Source organism: Salvia hispanica, chromosome 3 (assembly GCF_029641045.1).
Source record: "Salvia hispanica isolate PSC_SH4W2 chromosome 3, Shi_PSC_v1, whole genome shotgun sequence".
Lineage (NCBI taxonomy): Eukaryota > Viridiplantae > Streptophyta > Magnoliopsida > Lamiales > Lamiaceae > Salvia > Salvia hispanica.
In genome coordinates, this window is record NC_142694.1 from 38,066,987 (window position 1) to 38,093,935 (window position 26,949).

Here is a 26,949-nt window from a genome sequence, read left to right on the forward strand (position 1 = left end):
TTTCACTTTCTGACTCGAACGGGAATGGATCTTCCGTTCTCAATCCTGATCTAGAAGTGATGGTAAATGTAGATTGCTTGATTCGCCACTCGTACTGGCCACTCCCTGCTCCAGATGAACTTGCCCAACTTCCAGATTGGAAGCCCGCTTTTATAAACTGTCAGGGAAAAAGAAAATAACAAAAATTAGAATATTTACAACAAATCCTTAATAACAGCAAACGCCATCCATCCCCGGCAACGGCGCCATTTGAAGCTACCTGTGTTTCTTGGTTGAGACAGTACAAGTTTGGTGTGTGTGCAGTGTTGCGATGTTCAAATAAGGCAGGTTCCCCAGATCCAGCAAGTCCACTAGATCACTTGGTCTAGGAACTCGCAGGTTGCGTGGAATCCCGGTCGTCGGACACACAAGTACTTCCCCGCTTCAAAAACCCTCAACCACTTTACTAAACCTAGTATAGGGAAGTAGGGATCGATCCCACAGAGAAGGATGCGTAAGAATCGTAATCAAGGATTTGGGAGTATTTTTGGTGTTGGCTGCTGCCACGCATTTTCTTGGGTTGAGGAAAAATTAAAATTAACTTGACTTGGGAATATTAGAAAGACACTTAACCTAACAGCTAGACCTAGGAAATAATTCTACGATGGGACCACCTCTAAGAAAAAGCAGAGTACGACTGGAAAGTGGCAGAATAACTAACTCTAGTACTAACTGACAGTGACATCGTCTTCTACAACCAAATTCGCATAAAACTTCTTGAGAAAAACACATGAGCAAATAAAAAACAGAGCTACTAACTTGGAATCAAATCTATGCATAAATCACGAAGAACTTACAGATCTGCATACCTAGACGAAGGGAAATAGAAAACAAAGGAAATAAAACAAGTCTATCCACTACTATTCTTTCACACACCAAAACCAACTTTAGACGCTAAATCCACTCCGGATCCAAGCGTCCGACACGGACTCCAAACAGAAGAAATTCTCCATCACGTCAGATTTACAAATTTAAGCTCCGAACACTCAATCAACCACAGATCTGTCACCCAATTCCACATCAAACACCTCAATAACGAAATAAACAGAGATCGACATAGCAATTTAAGAATTACGCTAACAGTAGAGAGATCTAAGCAAAAGTAACTTGAAATTAAAAGCTAAACTCAGATCCATGAGCGATAAACAGTAAAACATAATCAACATCAAAGTCGACTCCCAAAAGTGAAGTTCGACGGTGAAAACTAGCAAAAACAGCTGAAATTAAAACAAATGTATCTTCGCCCTCACTGGGACGGTGTTACCAAACTTGAGATCTCTAGAAAGTGCCCCCTATTACGATTATCCCCCAGAATGTTTCCCAAGTGTGTGTAAAATGTATGAGCTAAGAAGAGTGAAAAACTATATCCATTACGCTGCATGCTCCTCTCTATTTATAGGCGCTTTAGTGGGTCCAGCGAGGTATTGATAATGACTTTGTTGCCCTCAGCTGTAGACTCCCCCGTCACGCCAATTTTCCTTGTAAGACCTGCTCATTTCGTCCTTTTCTTTCGCTAGACCATCTCCTTCCTTACTTCCTTGATCTAGCGATTTTCTTCACACACCTGGCTTAGGAAACGTGTTAGACCCAGCAATTTATAACATTTTTTGCACATTACCGATGCATGAAATTAGCCTTATCAGTGATCAATTTCCTTTTTCAACAAAAGACAAACTTTAACTCTCTCTTACTTTATTCCCTCCTTCTTACTTTATTCCCTCCTTCTTACTTTATTCTCTCTTACTTTTTCCCCTCTCATACTTTATCATCTCCACTTTAACTCTATATATATATATCATTTTCTTAAATCTCGTGCCCAAAAGAAATCCATCACTTGTGGTGGGACGGAGGGAGTATCATATTTTGGCAGTTATAAAAATCATACAATTCATATCTAATTGGTGGATCTGACATTGTGAGCTTATTTTTCCCTTGATCTAGACTTGTTGTTGAATTTCCTATCAAATTTAATCCAATTTAAAGGTGGGGAACTATATCAAATTCTAAAGATCCAATTTAAAGTTGGGGAACTATATCAAATTCCAATTCCAATTCCAATTCCAATTTCAATTTCTCGTCGGCGGCTATGATTGGACTCCAGAACCATTCTTTTAAGCATAGTAATTTCCAACCTAATTTCTTTTTGAAATCCAATTTCAAATTTATGATTTCTAAAATCCATCCACGTATAATTAAATTTCAAAATAAATATGAATCGATCCCCGGGCTCTGGTACCACTATTAAGCATTCTTGTATTCATCTAATAAGTGCGACGGAAATAACATACAAGAATAACAGATCAAGATTCATAATCAAAATGTACGTTGAGAATGTTAAACACAACGGAATTAAATCTTACTTGTTGTGTTGTTGTTTTCTTCGATTTTTCGAATCCTGCAAGTTGAATCCACTACTATCGAGGTCCATGGGTATTCCAATCCGTTGCACGAACTATTCTCGGTACAATTGCTCTGTAGAAAAAAGCTAGGAAATCTTCTTCGGAACTTTACGTATTTTCTGTCGCTTTCTTATTTAGAGAACTAGGTTTTCAGTGTTATATGTTCTTTACAATAGAGAATATGAATACTAAAATAATTGCCACATTGGGTCAAGCCCAATAGAATTATTTCCTACTAATCTAATTTAGTCCATTCACTTTTCAATTGGAGGTGACTCAGGTGAGATCGAAGCTAACAAAGAGCTCTTAGTATGATTAATCAGAATTAGCATTGTTTTGTAAATAAGTGTGGCTTTGCAAAGTATCGGCCATGATACGCTCGGCTTTTGCACAGTTTTAAGGCCATTATTTGGTCTGTTTTTTATGTCAAAGTCACTCTACATGTCTATTATTTGCATATTTTATTCATTTTAGTATTTTGACGTGTTTTGTGAGATATGTGCATATTTGAGCCGAAAAAGGGAGTCAAAACGCAAAGTCTGGAATTCTGGAGTTCAGACGGCGACCGCCGCAAGTTGTACGGCGACCGCCGGGCAGAGCAATGTAGCGGCCCGCCTCAGAAAATTATGTTTGGAAACGAGTCTCGCCCGGCGACCGCCGAAAGTCATGCGGCGGTCCGCCGCCAAAGGAACAGAGACTCTTTTCTTCAACGCGGCGACCGCCGGCCAAGGTGCAGCGGCCCACCGGAGAAAGGCGGAGAATCCCACTAGACCTAGATCTGCTCCAAGATTTACCATATTTTGAAGATCTTTTCCTTCTACAATGAGGATTGACATTCGCCTATGAATAGGACCTCAAGCTTCATCAAATTAGAGCTTCTTTTTGCAACATAAATTCCCAGCGATTAAAAGCTAGAGTACGTCATTGTGTAAGGAGTTGAAGAAGGATTTCAAGAACATCAAGAACAATAAAAATTCAACCTACGGGTTTTATTTGCTTTAGTTTTATGTTCAAGCTGTCTTCCCTTCAATCTATGTGTTTAGTTTATTTCATTATGTGTAATTAAACTCATAAGATTCTAGGGATGTGTTAGTAACGACTTTGGTTATACAATTCCAGTTTTCTATTTAATATCCGTTTTGTTTTTACTTTGTTTCTTCCCTAAGTAATCTTGATGCTACGTGATTGAGTGACGCAATTATGTATGATTTAATACAACTTGCTTCATAACTGTGAGAGATTTCTAGCGAGTTAGGTCCACTTAGTAGACGCTACATTTAGCTTCCCTTAAAACGGCACTGTTAATTGAGAGTGAAGACTTTTCAAGGGTCTTAGGAGCTTTATGAAGTTACGTGTTAGAATTGACAACCCTAATCTTGTAATCAATGTTTGCATCACATGAGCATAAGCTAGGTGACTCGTCCTATCAAAGTAATAACTGTGCTAGGGTATTGTAGTTTGGAATTTGTATAACCATAACTATGAACGCACATCCCTGGAATTCCCTTATTTCTATCGTTTATCTCTGTGTTTTAATTGCATCTAGTTGTTATTTGCTTTTAATTGTTTTCTATTTTCAAAAGTTTTCAAAATCTTTCGGTTCTTCCAGATAGTGATTGAGTCTTAGTAGAAGATAGACAGTCTGTGTTTGTTTTCCCTGTGTTCGATATCCGGTACTGACCTTTGGCTATACTATTTCTATTATGTATACTTGCAGGTATTAATAGTGCTAAAAAATAGTGCATCAGCCATCAGTCTAAAAATAATCTCTTTCTTTATTCATCTAATTATTTTTATATATAAGTAGTCTTTATGACATGAGACGTGATCAATTGCTAACTTATCCTTTAATTGCTAACTACAATTAATTTAAGACCATAGGATTTTAGAAATCTTGTGGTCTATAATTTGTCATATGTAATTTCGTTTTTAATTTTGTAATATTAAAAAGATAATAAGAACTTTCAAATTTAGGATTTATGAACTCAATGTCAATATAGTGTATAAAATATATCAACACGAAGATATGAGAATGTCAACACAATTTCGTATTGACACTGTGCAAGCATTATATTGACATATTATGTAAGCTATATTGATATTACCTGCTTCTTGAAAAATACGAAAATTCATTAAAAAAATTTCAAATTTTGACATCGAAACATATGCATGTAAGATCTCTTTGGAATCCTTATAAAAATTATCTTTAATTTGATATATGTTATGCGAAAAAATATTTAAATTGAGATAGTTATATGCATTTAAAGTTTTGAGATATATTTTTAAAGTCAGTTATAACTAATTTGTTGTTAACTGATATTAATACTCTTACTTACATTTTTTTTACATTGTTTTGATACTCGGGATTGAATAATATTGTCCCTTGATTTGAAGATCGAATGACTATCATTGAGTTGTACGCCCTCCGTCCCAGTTTAAGAGTCACATTTTGCCATTTAAGTCCATCCCAGTTTAAGAGTCACATTTAGAATCTACCATATTTGAACATACAATTTAACCTAATTGTTGATGAAATTTACACTCAAATGTCATTACTTTTATAAAAATAAAACAAAATAAAATCATAAACTCATAAAAAGTCCAAAGGATCTCACTTTCCCACTACCTCATTTCAATTATTACTCTCTCCAACAACCACTACCTCAATTCATTTATTACACACTCCATCAATTTCTTAAAATTCGTGACATAACTAAATCTTACTCTTAAACTGGGACTGAAGAAGTAGTTAGCAACTTAAGGGTAAGTTAGCAATATAATACATCTCTTATGACACGTCTATAAATTTATTTGTTAACCTAAATTAATCATATGCGGCGCAGCCTTTAAATTTATTTTCATTTAACTGCGAAAAAAAATAAAATAACAAAATCACTTGCATCTGTGAACTACTAAAATAGTGCTAATATATAAAAGTATATACTTTCTGGCATTTCATATCCAATAAATAAAGCAAAATTTGACTAACCTAAAAAACACCAATAAAATAAAGTAATTGCGCTCGAATCAAGAAAATGATGACCTGGAATTGCATGACAATGCATGTTCTGGCTTTGATCTAGTAATTGTTCTAAAATGAACGTGAGAAGGTGAGAAAAGCAATAACTATGCAGCATGGTCCACCGCAATTATGTTAAATTAATACCTCAATCAATATTAAACTCCATAAATCACACAATTATATCAAAAGTTATACACATCTCCGCAGAAAATAAAGCACACATATGGCCCAGACAAAATGCAAGAATTCCCCTCTCTTCTTCTCTCTCATCTCCCTCTTCCTCTTCTCCCTCATTTCACTCACCAAAGACGTTACTTTCATAGCCCAACTCACCCTAAGATGGCATCATATTCAGCTTCTTGGAGAAAGAAAAGGAGAGGTTGAAGAGGTAATAAAACCATCAATATCTAAACAAGAAGATGAAGAAGAAAAAGATGGTGATTATGGGATTGAATTGCCTCCAAAATCGTGTGATTTGTCTAAAGGAAAATGGGTTTTTGATAATATCACAAGGCCTTTATACAAAGAAGAGAAATGTGAGTTCTTGACAACTCAAGTGACATGTGTCAGAAATGGAAGAAAGGATTTGATGTACCAAAATTGGAGATGGCAGCCAAATGAATGTTCCTTGCCCAAGTAAGTTAACTAACTAAATCTATGTACCGATTTTTAATTTCTTTAAATCTACACATACATGTATCATCTAGTATTAATATTAAATACATGTTATGGATTACTATATTCGATTCCATTACTATGAAATTATGTGATTGGAAAAGATGTGTTTGATGAAATTAGGTTTGACGCAAAAGTATTATTGGAGAAACTAAGGGGGAAGAGACTTATGTTTGTGGGAGATTCGGTTAATCGGAATCAATGGGAGTCGATGGTTTGCTTGCTCCACACCGGAATTGCTCCGGGCAGAGCAACTTGGAAGGTGGGGGCCCCAATCTCCGTTTTCTCTATTCAGGTTAGGACAACGGATTCTCCGCTACACTTTTACTTCAATATGTGTCGGTGACGATATTCGCGATTTTATCCTTATTTATAATAATTTTATCTATTTTCTTAACCTTTTAAAATTTATCTACTCCGTTCTTCTAGATATTCAGCAATTTTATCAATTACTGTCTTTATGAATTTATCAATTTTATCCTCACCTTTCATATATACATATATCAATTGTATTAATGTTTATTATAAAATTACTGTAACATATTTTCGCAGGAAAATAATTGACCGTTGGAGGAAAATTCTGTTTATAAGATTTGATAGTTGATACGAGATCTAAAAATGAGGATAAGAATGATAAAATAAAATTTTATACAAGATAAAAAAAATAGTATAAAATTGATGCTCCACATTTTAAAATATAATATTGAGCGCAATTGATAAAAGTTGTGATATAATTTATAATCTTAAAAGGTTAGGATAAAATTGGAAATAGATTAGTTTCAAAGGTGCAGTACCATTTTTACTTGTCAAAAGTTTTGTATAGTACATTTGAAACTCTAACTCAAACTCTCTCTGATAGTAGTAAAAATGACTTTTTTTTTTTTTTTTTTTTTTTTAGTTTGCTCCAATGAAGATGACTCATTACTAAATTAAAAATACCTTTATTATTTTATTTTCTCTCTTTTATTTTACTCTCTCCGTTTAATATACAAAATAAAGATATATAAAATCTTATATTGCCTAAGTTCTAAGGAATGATTCATCTTCGTTGGGATATAGGGAATAGTAATGAATTAAAAACACATTGTACTGCTAGCTCTGTGTCGGTGGGGCCTAAAGTTTAATTCGCAAGAGTCACATTAGTCATCTAGAGACACATTGTACTGATAGTTTATGTAGTTGAAACATGAAACACGTTTAGTGCTCGATTAACAACATGTCTAAATTTAAAACTTAAAACTCATATTAAAACCATGAAAAACATAATAAGATAGTTTATATAGTTGAAACTTGAAACTCAACACCATTTCCATCTTCAAAAAAATCAATCGCATGTGCAACATTTATTGTTTCATGATATATTAAATGCAATAAATTTATTGGCATGGACATTTTGGTATTTGTAGGATTATAACGCGACAGTCGAATTTTACTGGGCTCCATTTCTAGTACAATCAAATTCAGATGATCCAAGAAACCACAGCATTTCCCAAAGAATTATAATGCCTGAATCCATTTACAGTCATGGAATCCATTGGAAGGATGCAGATGTTCTTGTCTTCAACACCTACATATGGTGGATGAACAATCAAACCATCAAAGTCTTGTAAGTCCACACACACACTTAAATTTATACTATCAACAAAACATGAAGTGGGCTAATTCGGGTTTTCATGAAACAGACGGGGATCGTCTGATCAAGAATCAGCAGATTATGATGAGGTACAACGGTGTACAGCGTACGAAAGAGTCATGACAACATGGGCTGATTGGCTAACACACAACGTTAATCACACTCGAACCGCATCTTACTTCATCACCATGTCTCCAGTTCACTGGCAGTAAACTACTTATCTACCTTACAAAAATCATCATCATTTTCCACTTCCATTTCTTACACAACTACGAAAACAAATTATCGTGCTAGGAGCTCTAGCTGGAACAACCCTGATGGGGCAGTCTGTGCTCGTGAGACGACACCAATCATGAACACAACAATGGAACTAGACATGGGGACAGACAGGCGGCTACTTGACATTGTAAAAAACACAATCAAGAAGAAGGGAATCCCAGTGGATCTGATCGATATCACGACACTGTCAGAGTATAGAAAGGATGCTCATACCTCGGTATACACCCTTCGTCAAGGTAAACTTTTGCTACCAGAACAGAAGGCTAATCCTGCTGCATTTGCTGATTGTCTGCATTGGTGCCTTCCTGGTGTTCCTGATACGTGGAACGAGCTGCTCTACACACACATAATGTCCAGATCCTGACACCGAAAGCTTCTGATTTATTACAGAACCATTCAACAGTAGTACAATCTTCCTTCACCTCACTTGATATGCATCGATCTCTGTACTTTAATGAGTCAAAATCCGACGTGCAAAGAGGTGATTAACAGTCTTTAGACTCCTGTACAGAATATGCTTTACAAGAAATTAAATCGAAAGTACTACAAATTCTGAAAACACTCCTTCCTATCTCTCACTTTACCAATTGGACGTTTAAACCCGTGTCATACAAGTTTATCTATTGTTTGTGAACGGAAGTACTACTCCCTTCATCCCATAATAGATGGCACACTTGGATAATGACACATGATTTTAGAAGATGTTGTTTTGTGTGTTGAGTGGAGAGAGAAAATATAACTTTCTAAAAAAAATGTGACATCTTTTATGGAACAAACTAAAAAGAAAAGTGTGACATCTATTGTGGAAGGGAGAAAGTATATTTTAAACACTAAATCTCTTGCGCATGATAACAGTATAAACGATTTTGATCTCTACCTAATCTTTTCGCTTCCTCTTTAACCTCCTCATGCGCTCATTCTATCTCAACTCAGTTGATTCAAAAATTTCTAATCTAAGTTGAATCAAAACTTTTAGGTATAGAGATTAAAAGATTTTGTTGAAAAATAAAAGAGAGGAATTAATTAGAAAAAATAAAGAGAGAAATTAAAGTGGGTGGAATATGAAAATAAAGAGATAGATTAAAGTAGGTGAAATAAAGCGAGAGAGATTGGATGTCTTGTTTTTTTTTCAAAAAGGAAAATGAGTTGGGACATCCAAAAAAAATTCGACTCAACTTCCGGAACGAGTACGAGTTAAAAGTTAAAAATAAATCCCTAATTGTTGGCTAAACAAAATTTGACAATGAATCATCCAGCAAATACAGGAGGAATACCTTGGCTCTAAGAAGAAATCTCCAAGGAAAACCGAAGAGTAGAAATGAAATGAAACACGACAAAAATACAACCTTGATTTACTCCCTATGTCCCACAATAATTATCACTCATTTTCATTTTAGTTTGTCCCATAATAATTGTCACATTTCATTTTTACTAAATAGTAAATAGGTCTCACATTCCACTGACTCACTTCACTCTCATTTTATTATAAAACCAGGCACGTTCCATTAACTTTTCCAATCAACTTTTCTTTACATTTATTACAACTCGTGGCCACGATAAGAGTGACGATTATTGTGCGACGGGGGGAGTATTTATGAGTTAAAGCCCAAAACAACAGTTAAGTGGGCTTTTAAATTCTGAAAATCGGAGCTGTCTTTCAAAAAGTGTGTAGCGATCTGTTCAACTTCAATTCCACTGCTTACATAGTTCGGATTCCTTAGACAGAGATATAGAATGGAATCAATGGAAATTGATCGAGGAAATACACCGCCTGGAGGTATATGTGTGTGTTGAATTGTTCGATGAATCAAAACATTGCGACTGCTGGCTAATTTTATTTTATTATTTTGGTTGCTTGAAGGAGAAAAGGGGGAAGAACTGAAGCAAATCATACTAGTATTAATTGGTCTACCGGGAAGTGGAAAATCCACCTTTTGCGAGGAAGTGGCGAAAATTTCTTCCCGCCCCTGGACCCGCGTTTGCCAGGTAGACCTACATTACGCATTACACCCTTTTACTCTGTTGTTACAGTTAAAAGTAGGCGCACTGTAAATGTTTGATGAATTGCCTCAATGTATTGTTAAAATCCAGCGCTGTAGATGTTGATTATTAAATAGAGCTTGAGCTAAGTAAGCTAGGCAGTTAGGAGGGTTGTATGTTAGTCATCTTGTTTTTTATCCCATGTGATTTCATGAGTATATAAATGTAGTGTGTGTACACAGAAATAAAATTCTCTCTCTGCTATCTTCTACTTACATCTTTACATGTTTTTGAAAGTTACCATGTGTTAAATTTGTACTGCTCTCTCATCTTCTTGGATGTTTTTCTTTAGCAAACAAGAGCGTAATAGTTTTTATCTTCCTTTTATAGTTTCGAGAGTAGCATAAATTGGCGGGTGAGTCTCTTCGACCCACTATAAGTGGTTCATACTTCATTTTGGGCTGTACCAAATATTCCCAATGTTAGTACCTAATTAAAAAAAATATTAGTACAAGGTAGTGGGGTCATATTATTTTAAACGCACACAATTTTCTTAATCTGTGTTTTTAAAAGAAACGAATGGCTTATAATGGGAAGGATGGATTACTTGTGACAAGTGCTGTGTGTTGATTTTTATGTGAACCTTTTTTTGCTGTTTCTTTTTGATATAGGATGCAATCAAGAATGGCAAGAGTGGGACAAAAATCATGTGTTTATCTGTTGCAGCTGCTGCTTTGGAAGATGGTAAGAGTGTATTGATAGACAGGTGTAACATTGACAAGGAGCAGAGGGCAGACTTTCTCAAACTCGGCAGTTCAGAAACAGAGAAACATGCCGTGGTGCTTGATCTACCAAACTCACTTTGTATCTCTCGTTCTGTGAAGCGTAGTGGGCACGAGGGCAAGTTACAAGGCGGTCGAGCAGCTCAAGTAGTGAATCACATGGCACCAAAGAAAGAGCTCCCTAAACTGAGTGAAGGGTTTAACAGAATTATGTTTTGCTACAATGAGAAAGATGTGAAAGAAGCTATCAAATTGTATGGTTCTCTCAGACTGTGTGATTCTCTTCCTTCTGGTTGTTTTGGTCAGAAGAGTATGGATTCCATGGTTCAAGTTGGGATCAGGAGCTTTTTCAAGAAACAAGATACCTCTGGAAATGCCAAGTCTGTGCCTGAAGATTCTGGCAATCAGGGAGCGGAAGCGGGTTCTCATACAGCAGGTGATGCTCTTGAGAAGAAGGGGAAGTGTGATATAGTTGATGTTACTACCTCTACTTCAGGTTCTACTGCTTCTTGCAGCATTCCAACTTTGGCGTTTCCATCCATTTCTACTGCAGACTTTCAATTTGACCTTGAAAAAGCATCTGATATTATTGTAGAGCAAGTTCAGGAATATATTAGTAGGATTGGAGAGGCAAAACTAGTTATGGTAGATTTATCTCATGGATCGAAAATATTGTCCCTGGTTAAGACCAAGGCTGCGAAGAAGAATATTGACTCTAACAAGTTTTCTACATTTGTTGGAGATATAACTCAACTCCGATCTTGTGGAGGTTTAAGCTGCAACGTAATTGCTAATCCTACAAACCGGTCAGTCTGCTACATCGTTATTCTTGGTAGAGAAGAGAACTTACAAATACATTAGAATAAAAATATCCGGGACGGTTTTAGTATTGCAGACTGATTTATCCATGTTTGTATCATTGTATGTTAGGTAGATCAGCTGAAATCTTATTTTGTGCAGGGAAATAAAACCAGGAGGTGGAGGAGTAAATGCTGCTGTTTTTAAAGCCGCAGGCTTCGAGCTAGAAGTTGCAACCAAGGAAAGAGCCGAAAAACTTGCAGCAGGGGAGTGTGTGATTGTGCCACTTCCTTCATCTTCTCCGTGGTTTGGGGCAGAAGGTGTGACCCATGTTATCCATGTTCTTGGACCAAATATGAACCCCAGGCGACCCGACTGTCTCAAAGATGATTATACTAAAGGATGCAAGATTCTTCGCGAAGCTTACTCATCACTGTTTGAAGGCTTTGTTTCTATAGTGAAGTCCTATGGTAATGAAGATCAAAATGGCAAAAGAACAGCAGCTTTTGTGCCTGAGAAAAACAAGAAGAGTAAGGGTTCAAGCTCTCCACTATCAAAATCTGGTGTGAATAATCAAAATCAGGTTGATCAAAGCAGCACTACTAAGACTTGGAACCCATGGGCCCAAGCTCTTCACAAGATTGCTATGAGTCCTGGCAATCATAAGGACGTTGTGCTTGAGGTTTCAGATCACGTAGTAGTGATAAAGGATTCTTATCCAAAGGTCCTCAATATCCACTTATCTGTCTTTATAGATATGTACATGAAAAGGAGAAAAAGGGTGAGAGAAATGACAATAATGTTTCTAAACTTCCTTCTTATTATCTGCAGGCACAACAGCACCTCTTAGTCATTGCACGATGCCATGGGCTTGACAGCCTTGCTGATGTTAGTGGTGAAGATATTCCCTTATTGAAAGAGATGCATGATGTTGGCTTGAAATGGGCTGAAAAGCTCATTCTTGAAAATAAGTCGCTGGAATTCCGTCTCGGATACCATTCAGTAAGCCATGTTCTAAACTCCATCTTGGTTGGTATTGATGATTTAACATGGTCTGCATTTTGAAAAGTCGTCAAGAATAATTTGGAATATCTAACGTGTTTTATACTGCATTTAGATCTAATTTTCAGTTCAACAATATCTTACCTTACCTCAGAATTTCTCTCTACTTGAAGTCTGCCTTTAGAAGATGTACCATTTAATATCATAGTTTGAAAACTAGAAGTTGCATGTCATTCAGTATTGTGATATGAGATGGAAATTTTAACCTCATTCTAGATCCCCTCAATGCGGCAACTGCACCTACACGTGATAAGCCAGGACTTCGACTCGACTCACCTGAAGAACAAGAAACATTGGCTTTCATTCAATACTCCATTCTTCCTAGATTCAGTAAATGTAATTAAGCAACTCGAAGAAGATGGAGAGCTCAGATTGGGAAATGAAAGCTTCTTTGATGGGGTTTTGCGCTGCCATCGATGTCTAAGTGTGAACCCAAACATGCCTAAACTCAAGAACCATGTTCGGTCTTGTAAAGACCCCCTCACATTTCTAATACAAAATGGCTATCTTATTTTCTCGGAAGGTAAGTATAGGTAACTTGATTTCAGCAGTGTACAAGTCGCCCTTTAGTACTTTTCAGCTTTGTTCTGGACAAATTGTATGGTACATGATGTATTTTGAGGTCCCTTTTTGGGATCAAAATCATGTCGAATTTTGTGAGATAAGGCATGTTAGGTTAGCTGATGCTTTGGAGGCTTGTACTGTCAAAATAAGGAATCTTTTTTGGGTACTATTGCTGGGTGAATGTAATTATAATCCAATGTCGCATAATGATTGTAGTATGTATGTGGATATTCTTAAGGTCAGACAAATTTCATAATAAATTACTCCATCCGTCCCAATTTAGGAGTAAGATTTAGTTATGACACGTGTTTTAAGAAATTGTTGGAGTGTATAATAATTAAAGTGAGGTAGTGGTTATTGGAGTGAGTAATAAATGAAGTGAGGTAGTGGAAAGTGAGACTTTTTTTACTTTTTGTATGTTTAAGATTTTGTTTTGTTTTATTTTTATGAAAGTAATGGCATTTGAGTGTTAATTTGATGAATAATTAGGTTAAATTTTATGTCCAAATATGGTAGATTCTAAGTGACTCTTAAACTGGGAGGGACTTAAATGACAAAACGTGACTCTTGAACTGAGACTGAGGGAGTAATACTAAAGGTCGGACAAATCTTTCCATAATAATACTTTAGTATTCTAGTATCATGTTGACATCCCCACGGGTATCAATAGAAGCTACTTCATTGGGTTCTTATCGTGTCCCAATCCAACAGGTTCCTATCGGGTTCGTGCGTATTATCGTGTACCCAAAAAAAAGTCAACTATATGTTAATGATAGTAAATTAGCTTGAAACGACACGATAATGACTAAAACATGATATTATTATACGATTTAAACATGATATTACACGATAAAATAAAAAATTACCAAATTAAAATAATTATTTTATTAATCAAAATATTAAAACTAAAGTATAGTAATATTAAATCTAAATAATAAAGTTAAATAATTAAAAAAAATTATTTTTTAATAAAATCTAAGCATAATATTTTCTTAAAATTCATAAAAAATTAACTAATATTTTTAATTAATAAAATTAAATTATATTAATTTTTAATTAATTAAAAGTAAAGTAATATATTTTTTTAATTAATTAAAGTTAAAGTATAATATTTTTAATCAACAAAAATAACTAAAATTAAAGTTTAATAAACTTTTAATTAATAAAAATTAATTATTATTTTTGTCTTAATGTATAACCCAAACACGACCCGACCCAACCCGTTATCTTCGAGTTCTTATTGGGTCGACCCTATAAGAACCCAAATCATAAACGTGCGTGTTCGTGTCGTGTTAATTTCGTGAGGGTCCGTATCGTGTTACCGTGTCGTATCAAAAATTGCCAGCCCTACCTGGGGATTCAAGAAACATAAATATGTCCAAGACTTGTTCTTCCAAATATTCAAATAAATTTCAATAATAATCAAATTAGAAATGAAGTAATAAAAATGGTGACAAAGAGGTAAAGAAGATGAAGTTGAAGATGAAGGTGTTATGAGTTAGATTAATGTTTGGAACCTTGAACCTTCTCTAATAAGATGAAGACAATCTAAAATGCTACTTTCACCAAAGCAAAAATTCCAATGATTCCACAAAACTAGCAAAAATAAGAACTAGTAAAGCGTCCTTAATATTTAATCTTACCCTGGCAAAATATTGAATGCAACCGCAAAAGGATTTTAATAAATCTTCAAAGATGAAGAAGGTGCTCACAATGGAATCTTTAAAGTTTTTACAAATTGTTTAAAAGCTGCCAAGTACAAACCCCAAACTAGTATTTATACTTGGGAGGAAAAGAGTTCAAAAAACAAGCTAAAATGCGGCGTGCCTCGGGTTTGTGATGGAACGAATCCGGCGGGTCGCCTGAAATGCGCTAGGAATTGCCGAACATAACCAGCGAGTTGCTGGGCTCGACAAGGCTGAAGTCGGCGAGTCGCCGGGATTCTTCCTGGATTACCTGAACAGAGCTGGTGAGTAACTGGGTTCGCGATGTGTACGAATCCGGCTACTCGCTAGTTTTCCCGAATTTTATGACTTTCCGGCGAGTCGCTGGGTTCACTAAAAGTGCGACTCGCTGGGAATGTGATGCACTTTTTATAGCACTAAATAATTATGCAAGTATACAAGATATATATAGTATAGCTAAAGGTTAGTGTTGAGTATCGAACACAGGGAAAACGAACATAAATTGTCTATCTTATACTAGGCGTCTTCTACTATTTGGAAAAACAAAAGGTTTTGGAATTTTTTGCAAATAAAACTTGTAAAAACAAAGGAAATACGAATACAAATAAAACACAGAGATAAATCAAATGAGATAAGGAAATTCCAGGGATGTGCTCTCACAGTTATTGTTATACAAATTCTAATTACAACACCCTAGCACAGTTCATACTTCACTCAAACGAGTCACTATTATATTATCCATGCAGCACAAAGTAGGTTATAGACACTAGGGGCGTCAATCATAGATTAATAAATCCTAAAAGCTCCTAAGACTTTTTAAGTTCTCACTCTCAATTAACAATGTTGTTTTAAGGGAAGCTAATTGTAACGTCAACTAAATTCTTCTAACTCGCAAACCTTATCTCACGATTATGTTGCAAATCAATAGATCATCACAGAATGTGTCACTCACACGTGAAAAAATTATCCAACACTTAGAATTCTCTAACGTTCTCATAAGTTTTGACGATCAATTAATGGATCAAGAAGTTCAGATATAATCTTATCAATTCGTGAGGATAAGTTTGTTTATCCTCATTGCTTAAAACAAGCAAAATATGTGCATGATGCAATCCACGTTTCTGAAACTCAATAGATACACAACTGCATCCCAAAATTAAAAAAATATACTCCCTCCGTCCCAAGGTATTAGACCAACTTTCCTTTTTGGGATGTCCCAACATATTAGACTTATTTCCTTTTTTAGCAAAAAGTATCTATCTTATTTTATTCTCCACCTACTTTTTTCTCTCTTCTCTCCCCTACTTTTTCCCTCCCTCATACTTTACTCTCTCCACTTTAATTATTTATATATCAATTCCTTAAATCATGTGCCCAAAAGAAGTGAGTCTAATACTCCGGGACGGAGGGAGTATATATTTGTCAATATATAAAAGAAGAAACTTAAATTTATCGAATAAAATATTTATACCAAAAAAAGGAAACAGACCTGCTTTGACATCTCCAAATATTTTTTTACTCTTAAGATCCCTTATCAAACCATCCAACTTATCTTAAAAATTCCTGCTGACAATATTAGGACGATCATCTGATTGTAATCCCCTGGACCAACAAAGCGAACAATCTCTGGCCACTTACGATTACTGTGTACTTTTTATTAGCACAAAATAAAGCTGCAAGTATACAGAGCAGATCTAGTATAGTTAATGGTTAGTACTGATACGCTCGAATTTTGCACTATTTTAATGCCATTATTTGGTCCGTTTTGAGTGTCAAAGTTGCATTACATGCCCATTATTTTCATATTTTATTAATTTTGGTATTTTTACGTGTTTTGTGAGAAATGTGTAAAATAGAGCTGAAAAAGGGGCATAAAAAAGTCAAAATCTGGAAGCTGGTGAAGAAATGCAACCCAGCGGCCCGCTGGACCCTTGCCAGCTTTCGCTGAAAGCAACACAGAGAGGTTAGGCCGTTCCAGTGGCCCGCTAGGAATTCCGTGCACAACAGCCTCAGTTCGAACCCATTTTTCTGGCGATTTTGACATCCAATCAGTGCGTTCTATTCACCATTCTCTTTGTCTTTAAAAGATCTTCACGATGGTACCTAGAAGATCTCAATCGGAGTTTTGTGGAGAAACTTATGGCCATTCTACAAACATCACTCATTGCAGTCAAATGCTGGCGGAAATTTAGGCGGAAATTTAGGCGGAAATTCAAAGAAGGAAAGAAGATATTACCTTGTAAAGCCAAATCTTTTTCTTAACCTATGGGCACAAAATTTACCTTCTCCAAACCTTTCTCAAGCCTATAAATACCCCATAACCTAATTCATATCGTTCACCAATCTTAGAGACTTCATTCCTTCTCCTACCTTACACATAAATTCCTCCATTCCTCCATCTTCTACAAGGAGCAAAGATTTCAAAGGAGATCAAGCAAGAGCAAGATTAATTCTTTCGGGTTTTATCTAGTTTTTGTTAGATTGAGCAAGCTAGTAAAGAAAGCAATTAAATGAAAACAGTTTCACAATTTGTAGTTAACTTGGTTTGAGAAAGCAGATTAGACAAGGGAATCCTAGGGTAGTGCTTTCATCAACTCATTAGTAATTCTAAGTATTTAGTTCTATATTCATCCGACTCAAGCTCTATTAGGAGTTATTCGTATCGTGTATCAACACTCATGTTACAAATATTACATTGACACATAAAATATAAACTAATCAAAGTCATCACCGATCAAAGATTGACAATAATCAAGGTAACAACCAAGCAGTTCAATATAAACCAATGAATAATTAAAGTAAAACGAGTTCTGAACATTAAACAAATAAAAAAACTACATAGAGTCGATTACTTTCATCCCCTAGGATTCTATAAATTTAGCTATCTATAGACAGATAAACTAAATAAATATAAGCAAGATAAGACATGTTTAGTCTAATAAAAACTAGATAAAACCAGAAGTATTAATCTTGCTCTTGCTTGATCTCCTTTGAATATTTTGCTCCTTGTATCAGATGGAGGAATGTAGGAATTTATGTATAAGGTAGGAGATGGAATGAAGCCTCTAAGATTGGTGAATAATATGAATTAGGTTATGGGGTATTTATAAGCTTGAAAAAGGTTTGGGGAAGGTAAATTTCGTGCTCCGTAGGTTAAGGAAAAGATTTGGATTCACAAGCTAATATATTATTTCCTTCCTTGAATTTCCGCCTAAATTTCCGCTAGCATTTGACTGCAATGCGCGACGTTCGTAGATTGTTCATAACTTTCTCCACAGAAATCCGATTGAGATAACCTGGATACCAATGCGAAGCTCTTTCAATGACGAAAGAAATGGTGCGTAGAAATCCCCGGTTAGACTTCAGAATCGCCGGAAAAATAGGTTGGAACAAAGGCTGTTGTGTGCAAAATAGGTTTGAACAAAGGCCTCTCTGTGCAGCTTTCAGCGACTGCTGCCAAGGGTCCAGTGGGCCACTGGGTTGCGCTAGTTTTCCATCTTCCAGATTTTGACCTTTTTATTCTCCTTTTCAGCTCTATTTTGCACATTTCTTACAAAAACACGTCAAAATATCAAAAGGGATAACATATGCAAATAATGGACATGTAATGCAACTTTTGAAGGGGTTGGCAGCGGAAGCGCTCACATAAATCGATTACATAATAATCCCGATATATTTAGCAGATTATTTAGACAAATTCTATTCGCGCAATTATCACATGTATCATGCTCATAACTCAAATAAATCATGCTTTAAATTAATTAAAACCTAAAACATATTTTTCTACGGTTTAACTATTTAACCTTGATGATTCTCCAAAGAATCGAAGATAACTAGCGCCTTCTCCACGTGAAGATCTTCAGTACTAAACCACGGATCTTCTGTCTGGTTCCCGGACTGTAAACTGATATCAAGGTGGGCTGATCTCACCAGTATACTAGGACTTAAATAAAGAAGACGGAAAACCTTCCCCATGGAGGAAAGAAAATCGCCCCTTTTCTATGTAGAGAGGGGGACGGAATTTTTGGAAGAAAATAAGTGTATTTTCTGTCTCCTTTATTCTCCTATTTATATTAAGTCACATATTGGGCCCAGACAGGGATCTATGGAAGGTTTTGGATATGAGCTCCTCCAATTAGCTTTTTACCAATTAAATTAAATCCAATTTAATATAAGCTTATAATTGGAATATTACGAGCAGCCACTACAGAAGTAATATTGCACTCCCCATCCAAATCCGAAATTATAAGTATTCCGGGTTTCCATTGCTTGATATTTATTTCCCGCGCTTAAGATAGAAACATCCATTAATTAATTATTGTCAGCTATGGACTTAATTAATTAATATCTTATTAATTCCAAGAGTGGACTCAATAAGAAATTCTTATTTATTATTCATAGAGTAACCAAACTCCAACTAGCTAGGTTCCGAATAATAAAACTTTATTTCAAGCTCCTCTTGAGGATGCTATCAAACGAGACTCACCTCGCGCACGATTCAACATAATAGCAATCCTAACACCGCTAGATATTAATCACCACTACCCAATATACCAGGCTTATTAGGTTGCAAAAAACCCGCACCATTTGGTAAGTCAAAGTAGTGCATAATCAATATCGTATGCTCAATACTAAAGATAATATAATGCCAAATGGTTAATATAATGTCAAGTGTAATATATTTTAAATTTAAATATAATGCCATTAAAAGGGTAATATATTGTCAGCGAGACATGTCTTTATTGTTTCTTAAATATTGTACACACTTGAAATAATCTAATGGCATTATTGTTTCTTGAAATATATGTACACACTTGATAAATATGTATCACCGTTAACTTTTAGATGTATTTTAATAAATTAATATTTGGATGTGAATGACTAATATTATGAAATTTAAATAATTTGTGATTTTTTTATGTGAATGAGATTAATATTGCAAAATAGATAAGTCAATTATTAATTTATTCTCGTCCAACCAATTTGATTCGTAAAAAAGATCCTAATGACATTCGTGTCTGATAAAATAAAGTTTCAGTTTGGCCAAGATCTAATATCACAAAATAGATAGATGAATTGGTGAATTACTTTCATCCAACTATTTGGTTTCTATATGGAATCCGTGGGAGAAGCAGTCGAAAGCAATGACAGATTTTGGCGACGAAGAATATAAGCAGATGCTATGTGTTAATAATGTAGCAATAGAGAAGAACATCACCCTCAAACCAGGAGAGGAGTGGACGGGTAGAGTCTAGCTTGCAGCTGTGCCTTCAAGCTTCTGCTGCGACGAACTTGAACCTCATCTCGACTACTTTTGATCGGTCGTTCCTTCGTTTGCTCAATTTTGTTTCAAGTGAATTATGTGTGTAGTGTTGAGGTTTTTGAGCCGTCGGGGTCGCATACTTCGTTCCTGAGTATAACCCGTGATTAATTGATCTCATGATTTGCAGGGAATGGTAATGCAGCAGAGAGAGAAATCATAGTTTGCATCTTCCCTTAGATCAAGAGTGCAGTATGTTGGGGCCTCTCCAGGACTGCCTGCTGTTGCAAGTGACACCGGGAGTGATGTTGTTGAGTTCTTTAATCAAATTTTGAAGGGATTGATGGATTCTATTCCTATTCTATGATTGAATTATAATGCATTGTGGTGTTTAATCTTGATTAGTAGTAGAGTTAATTTAGATGGATAAAAGTGGTATAGGCTAATCAATTGTTTAATAAGATGTATTGGAACTTGGCGATATGCCAAGGCCTTTGCTAATTTCTATCTTTCAAGTTAAAGTACTGGATTAAGTATCTTATCAATTATGTAAAGTAAATGGACCATTTATAAATTATGTATAGTGCATAAGAAGTGTGCAATCTTCTGTCTTTTATGAGTTTTTCATTGCCTCTCTCCGGCCTTGGGAATCCTTACTAAAACTAAAGAATGGTATGGCATATATTTTGATGCTCATAAATCACGTGGAATATGTACATTTTCCTATTCCATATGATCATATGAAGATTATGGAAGACTGTTTCCAAAGGTTTTTATTCTGATTTGTAAGCCAGGTGCACTCGATTTGGACGTTATAGAAGACTACACAACCAGGTTTGGAACGAGTATTACGTATTGGGAAATCAGCTTAGTTTTCCTTTTATGCTGTAGTGATTTATGGTTTTTCAATGGCATAATAGTGGATAGGTAGCATTAAAATGAGAGACTCAAACTTGATCTTGATTCCCTGTCAAATTTCTTCTACATCTACATGTTTGCAGTACTTGATGTAATTGTTATAAATTGATAAACAGTGATGATGTTGAAACTATCAGATGAGTGCAACCGGTCTATGTCATAGTTAAGAAGGTGAAGTGGGGCTGTAACAAGAAGAGTAATTAGTAACATAATTTTTGTTTTATCTTTTAGCTATTTTTCTTTAAACTAATGTGGTGACAAACGAGTTATTTTACCTATGTGTTATGTTGGAGAGTGAAAATTGTTTATAATGATGAGATTGATTTTAATTTTAAAGTTAATGTAGTGTATGAAGAAGTTTTAAAAATAATGAGTAATTATCCATTGTGTTTAATTCTTTATTGTGATAGATTTTTATCTTCCTGTTTAAACATTATAGTATATGATTTGTTTTAAATTTATTATGCTTCAATATTGATTTGTATAGATTTTTGATTCTCATATAACTAAAATTGTTAATCGTATTGTTTATTGTTAATATTAATTCTAATTTTATTTAATTAATTTAAACTTGAATACTTATGCGTTAAAAATATATTAAATGCACAGGCGTGATACTAGTTATTAGTAAAAGAAAAGAGAAAAAAAGATAAAAAAGAAGTAGTGTTAGTGGATGTGAGGTCCATATTATTTGAACGTGCTTATTTTTCTTGGACAACCAAAAAAGATAAATATGTCCTATTTTTTTACGTAAAACTTCTCTATAAACATGGTAGTAGTTCATATTTAATGGGAGCAAGTAGAAAATACATTTAGATTTTTCCTAATAACAATTCAGTTGGGAAGTACCACCGATTACCGAAGCAAACACATCCCCACAAATCCCATCACAATAAATTGAGGCACAATCTTGAAAAATGAAATCCCAATCAAATGAAAACCAAACGGCTTTAGTTGAAGGCAATAGAATAAAATGATAAAAAAAATCCAAATCCAAAAACCCAGTCTCCAATAAATAAACCGAAGCAAAATTGCAATTTTGAGAAATCTCTGCTTCCACGCCGACCTAAATTTTCAATTGTCGTCAACAAAATTACATCCGCGTTTACTGCAATTCGACAGGGATGGCAGAGGTGGAGCAGCCGGAGTCGCCGCCGCGGCCATTTCCCGCGAGGTCACCGGAGTTTCCGCGCGATCAGTTTCATGCAGATCGTTTCTCGCCGATGTATAATGGCGCCTCCACGATGCATAATGGCACCACCTCTACGAATGCAGACGATCCTAAGTCGTGCTTTATTGCTTCGACCACATTCTCGTTTTTTGGTAATTTTTTTTTTTGGTTGGATGTAATTTGTAAATGTTTTTATGTGAGGGTTTTGGATTCTTTTGAGTGAATTTGGATGCTTAGTTGATTCCAATGGATATAATTGGGCGATAATATTTGTTGTAAGAATCATATGATGAACAGTAGGTTTATTTGATTTTGCGTATATGTTTTGTTTCTGATTTCAGTAGCCATAACTATGGCGTTTGGACTGTATTCCCCTGAGAATTTGCGTCTTGGACCTAATGCATCTATATTGATACAGCCCAACACCTTGTTTGTGGAGTCCATAGAGGTATTTTCAAAGTGGCTTAAATTTGTTTTAAAATGTCTTGTTCTAAGGAGATTTTTGCTTGTGCCAGGTGGTTGAAGTTGGTGCAGCCAAAAGTTCGATGTTATTTGGATTTTATGAAGCTCCAGCCCTTGATGTTATGGTTACATGGCAGGAGACTCACAAGATCTCTCTGCCTTCCAATACCCACAAGGTCAGAAGCATAATGAGTGTTTTTACTGTAGTAGAATAATACATGTTTATTTTAACAAAATAAAGGGTACAGTGGTTTATATCTTCATCCCCCTTTTCCTGCAGGAATGGGTGCATTATTTGAATGAAGGATCTCAAATTAATGTATCTTATAGTGTTTCCTCATGGGGCTTCTCTTCTATAGGTCTTATAATTGCTAAAGGTAAAGTTTAGTTTCTCAAGAACTGATTGCTTTAATTTTCTATTTTATATAAGATGTGTTTCATTATGTTTTGAATGAAAAGATTAGTGGTATGCAGAAATTTCAATGGCATGCTGGTTTGACGTCATATATCATGAGCAAATGTTAATTGACATGTTTCTGTTAACATGGTCTGCTTTAGGTAGGGGCCTTGGATTACATTCATGCTGTTTTTCAAATGTTGTGTTATCATTTGTGTTTCCCCTGTGGTTACTTTGTAATTATACAAATTAAAGACTCCTAAATCGTTTACATCACCATTTAAATTTCCCAAATTCTTAGGTTGCCTGTCTTTAATTGCTTGTATCCTATAAATAAACAATTTTTTAACTCTTGGCAATCTTTACACATATTAGGTATGTTGATCGCAAGTTTAGCATCTGATTATTGACGAGTACCCTTAAGAATTTTCCGTAAATACTAGCAGGGAATGCTGAACTTGCTGAGTGGCTTAAAGACCCATCATATCCAGATACAACCTTTTCATGGAATATAATTCATGGTGAGATAAAAATTAGAACCTTTATATTTTCCCTCTATTAAATTGTCATTAGAACCCACTTAGTTATTGTTGCAGGAAATGGCTCAATTCAGAAGGATATCTTGAAATCTTCAGCATATTACACTGGAGTTGGTAACTTGAATCCTGAAATTTTCATGGTGAGTGTTTCTTAACTTTTGGGTGGTGGAGCATGTGAAGTCATTGCAATCTAATTAGTCCTCTAGGTAGATAAATTGAAGAAAATATAAAATTCTGGGCATGTACACTTGATGAAAAGGCATTATGGGGGGGGGGGGGATGGGTTTCTCGCTCTATTAAGAATACTTATAAAGAAATAAATTTCCCATTTAGATTAGTGCTTATACTTGGACCAGGTTTCCTTTTTCCCCATTTTCGATTCTTGATGACTTTTTTATTCATTGTTCTCATATTTTAGATATTAAAGAGGTTGATTTAAATATGTCAATTAAGGCATCTATGTACGACACGACAAAACCATATTACAAGTGTAGACCTGCAGAGGGTAGATGCACTTTCCCACTGTTTTTCATGGGTGCAAATGCAGCTGTTCTTACATCTCCTGGTCGAGTTCCTGTGAGTACTTTATCTGATGAAATGATATTTTTTGAACAAATTAACTTAACGACATGATCGCTACCCTTTGTCTAAGATGGAGGGTACTGTCTCGAACATGTATAAGGCTTTACGGTGAAATAGCCTTTACTGAAATACCCTTAATACACGTGTGTATGGCCATTAAAATAATTTGTGCTACTGATAATTCTATTTCATTAACAATGATGGATGAAATCATTTCCTGAAAATATGACTTTCATTTACCAATTGTCATAAGGAACACTCTCACCTCCACCCTCTATATGTGCTGTAGGGTATGGTCAACGGTAATTGTTATGTCAAAATTTCATATGGACCTCGTTGGATTGCGTATGTCGTTGTAGCAGGTATGTTATCTATTAATGTACGAAAATATAAAGATAATTCTTTATCAAAATATCTTCAAAATTATCAATGTAGGTGGGTTGATTCTTCTAATGCTACTCTTCAACTACTTCACGAACCACCTCCGGCGCACCGAGCAAGACATGCCAAGCGATCCGCCTGGTGGCATTGGATCTGAGAGAAACCCATTGCTTTTGCGTAAAGATGATGACACCTCTGCCTCAGAGGATGGAGATCATGAAGATGATGCACAAGCTGGTGTTGAAGCAAACCCAGTCAAAGGTGATGAAGATCGCGGCCATACTTGTGCTATTTGCTTCGAAGCTCCCAAGGATTGTTTCTTTATTCCATGCGGACACTGTGTAGCTTGTTTTGGATGTGCAAATAGGTAACACTGAGATTTTGAAGCATTGAGATAAGAAGAACGCTCCTCCATGCTTTAAATACGTTGAAAAGTATATCAATGCATCATTCTACATTTTAGCTTCCCAATTGCTTCAGTACCTATCATAGGACTCCTATTATATCTTTATCGCTACATTTTGGGTTCCCCATTGCTTCAGAACTTAGCTATGAAAGCCTACAGTAGTTTCAAATGATTCATGAGTGACCTGATTTTCGCTTTGCAGAATAGTGGAAACTTCAGCAACCTGCCCTATTTGCCGGCGGAAGACCAAAAAGGCAAAAAAGATATACACTGTTTGAACAGTGCTGGAGCCTCTGTTGTGCTTATACACTACAATTAGGGTTAGCATTCTGTATAATATCAGACCTTTTAAAAATAGAAAATCAGCGACTTTTACACCTTTTTTCCTTTTTGTTTCATTATGATGTATTATTTATCTGGAGGAAGTGTATGTACATTAACAAACACTTTTCAATCATCAGTAAATATGAAGGTTTGAATTTTGGATTCGTGTTCGTGTTGCATTTCATCATATTCTGCGTCAAGAATAAAACAAATTTGAAATGTTAACAGCAGGGATTAGACAATTTTCTGTCTTTTGAAGGTCTCAAATATGTTAACTACAACTCCAATTGCTCCCATGAGCTCAAGTTTTCTTCCCCACAGCTTGTAACAAAAGAAGCAACTTAAGGAAGTAGTAGGATGCACCACCAATTGTGACATACTCCAACTTCTCACTACCTTCGACTGTCGGAAAATCGCCATCGGTTACCCAGGGCTGAGTGAATCCACCTGTGAGTCACCACAAGTTTTTGTATCCTCCTTTATGCAGTTTTGTAAGTTTCCAAATCATTTTGATTCTCTGAACTGAATATGATGCAATTATATCTTTGAGTCTTTATTCTTATGCTTGGATATGGTTTGTGTCAATGTTGTCTCCCAACAGATGTTTGACTGAAATTAATAAGTTTGTATTTTTGATTTCTGCCTGATAGTCGATGCTTGTTTTCTTCCATCCTGTCAAATTTGGGATGACATTCTCATTTGGCAATCTGCTTGCTCTTGGAAGGTCCGCATTTCGAGAATACTATGAGTTACCTCCTCTTTTGCTTCTTTATTTCCCTCTGCCATCAGTGCCATGAATGCCTTTTGAATTTTGTGGAGAAAAGTCATTATCCAAAGTTGTCTTCTTAATGAAGAAGGTTGGTTGGATGATCAGATCAGGTCTACGTATTTTATAATGAATATATAACTATTAACTGATACGAAGTTAGCACATGAATGAGGGTATGCATGCAATTATATGCCGTAACATAAGCCGAAAATACATGAGTCTTGACACACACATTCTGAAAACTAAGATAGGAAAGCAAGGTTAATTCGGTGCATATCTTGTAATATGGATTTGAAATTGATGATTGTGCGTTACACAACTATCAGTCTTTAATATTAGTAGCATAATAAAATAATTAGCATTAAAGCAAACCATCAATTTAAATTACAATTGTTGAGATAGAGTTTTAACTGGTTTTGTACATAAATTACATCTCAATATGTTACCTCTGGAATTGATGGGAAGAGAAGCACGTCATCGAGCCTCTCTCTTTCTCCTTCTCCACAGCAGGTTTAACCTTCAAAGCAAGCTCCTCCACGACGATGAGTGATCTGATGAAGATGTTGGCATCTTCGATGTCCTAGCAAACGCTGTTGTAGTTGTTCTCGTCTCTCAGCTCCTCGACCAAGTAGCCCATGACCTCGAATGAGGTGTACTTGTTGCTCTTATTGAGGGATTGCACTACTGCAGCGAGGGAGAGTCGTAACTGAGCCTCGAGGACGACATAGATGACCTTGACTGTAGTGAAGTTCGATTTCTTAGGCATGATTCTGTAGACTTCCTGCGAGGCCTGCACACAAAGCTCCACATTCTGATATAGAG

At 35.5% G+C, this 26,949-nt stretch overlaps 3 protein-coding genes across 9 annotated transcripts; all 3 read left to right on the forward strand.

Annotated features, from left to right (window-relative positions):
- Positions 1-5,644: 5,644 nt before the first annotated feature.
- On the forward strand, positions 5,645-8,606 carry LOC125212209 (xylan O-acetyltransferase 1-like). Its single transcript, XM_048112305.2, has 5 exons — positions 5,645-6,096; positions 6,259-6,430; positions 7,542-7,741; positions 7,818-7,976; positions 8,063-8,606. The coding sequence occupies exons 1-5, from the start codon at positions 5,684-5,686 to the stop codon at positions 8,409-8,411; spliced, it is 1,293 nt and encodes a 430-aa protein (XP_047968262.2). The 5' UTR covers positions 5,645-5,683; the 3' UTR covers positions 8,412-8,606.
- A 1,060-nt stretch (positions 8,607-9,666) lies between these two features.
- On the forward strand, positions 9,667-13,463 carry APTX (APRATAXIN-like protein). Its single transcript, XM_048118725.2, has 6 exons — positions 9,667-9,824; positions 9,909-10,033; positions 10,699-11,615; positions 11,770-12,331; positions 12,439-12,609; positions 12,886-13,463. Exons 1-6 carry the CDS (start codon positions 9,782-9,784, stop codon positions 13,204-13,206), a joined length of 2,139 nt encoding a protein of 712 aa, XP_047974682.2. The 5' UTR covers positions 9,667-9,781; the 3' UTR covers positions 13,207-13,463.
- An 8,494-nt stretch (positions 13,464-21,957) lies between these two features.
- On the forward strand, positions 21,958-25,522 carry LOC125210687 (E3 ubiquitin-protein ligase APD2). Of its 7 annotated transcripts, none has more exons than XM_089067214.1 (11): positions 21,958-22,419; positions 22,612-22,715; positions 22,783-22,905; positions 23,010-23,106; positions 23,204-23,287; positions 23,573-23,647; positions 23,711-23,805; positions 24,095-24,241; positions 24,537-24,609; positions 24,683-24,995; positions 25,237-25,522. In XM_089067214.1, the coding sequence occupies exons 1-11, from the start codon at positions 22,221-22,223 to the stop codon at positions 25,310-25,312; spliced, it is 1,386 nt and encodes a 461-aa protein (XP_088923340.1). In that variant the 5' UTR covers positions 21,958-22,220; the 3' UTR covers positions 25,313-25,522. The 7 variants fall into 7 exon arrangements, with proteins under 7 accessions (XP_088923340.1, XP_088923342.1, XP_088923343.1 ...); XM_089067213.1 differs by having other exon boundaries at positions 21,959-22,419; positions 22,609-22,715; XM_089067215.1 differs by having other exon boundaries at positions 21,959-22,419; positions 22,609-22,715; positions 23,723-23,805.
- Positions 25,523-26,949: the final 1,427 nt, after the last annotated feature.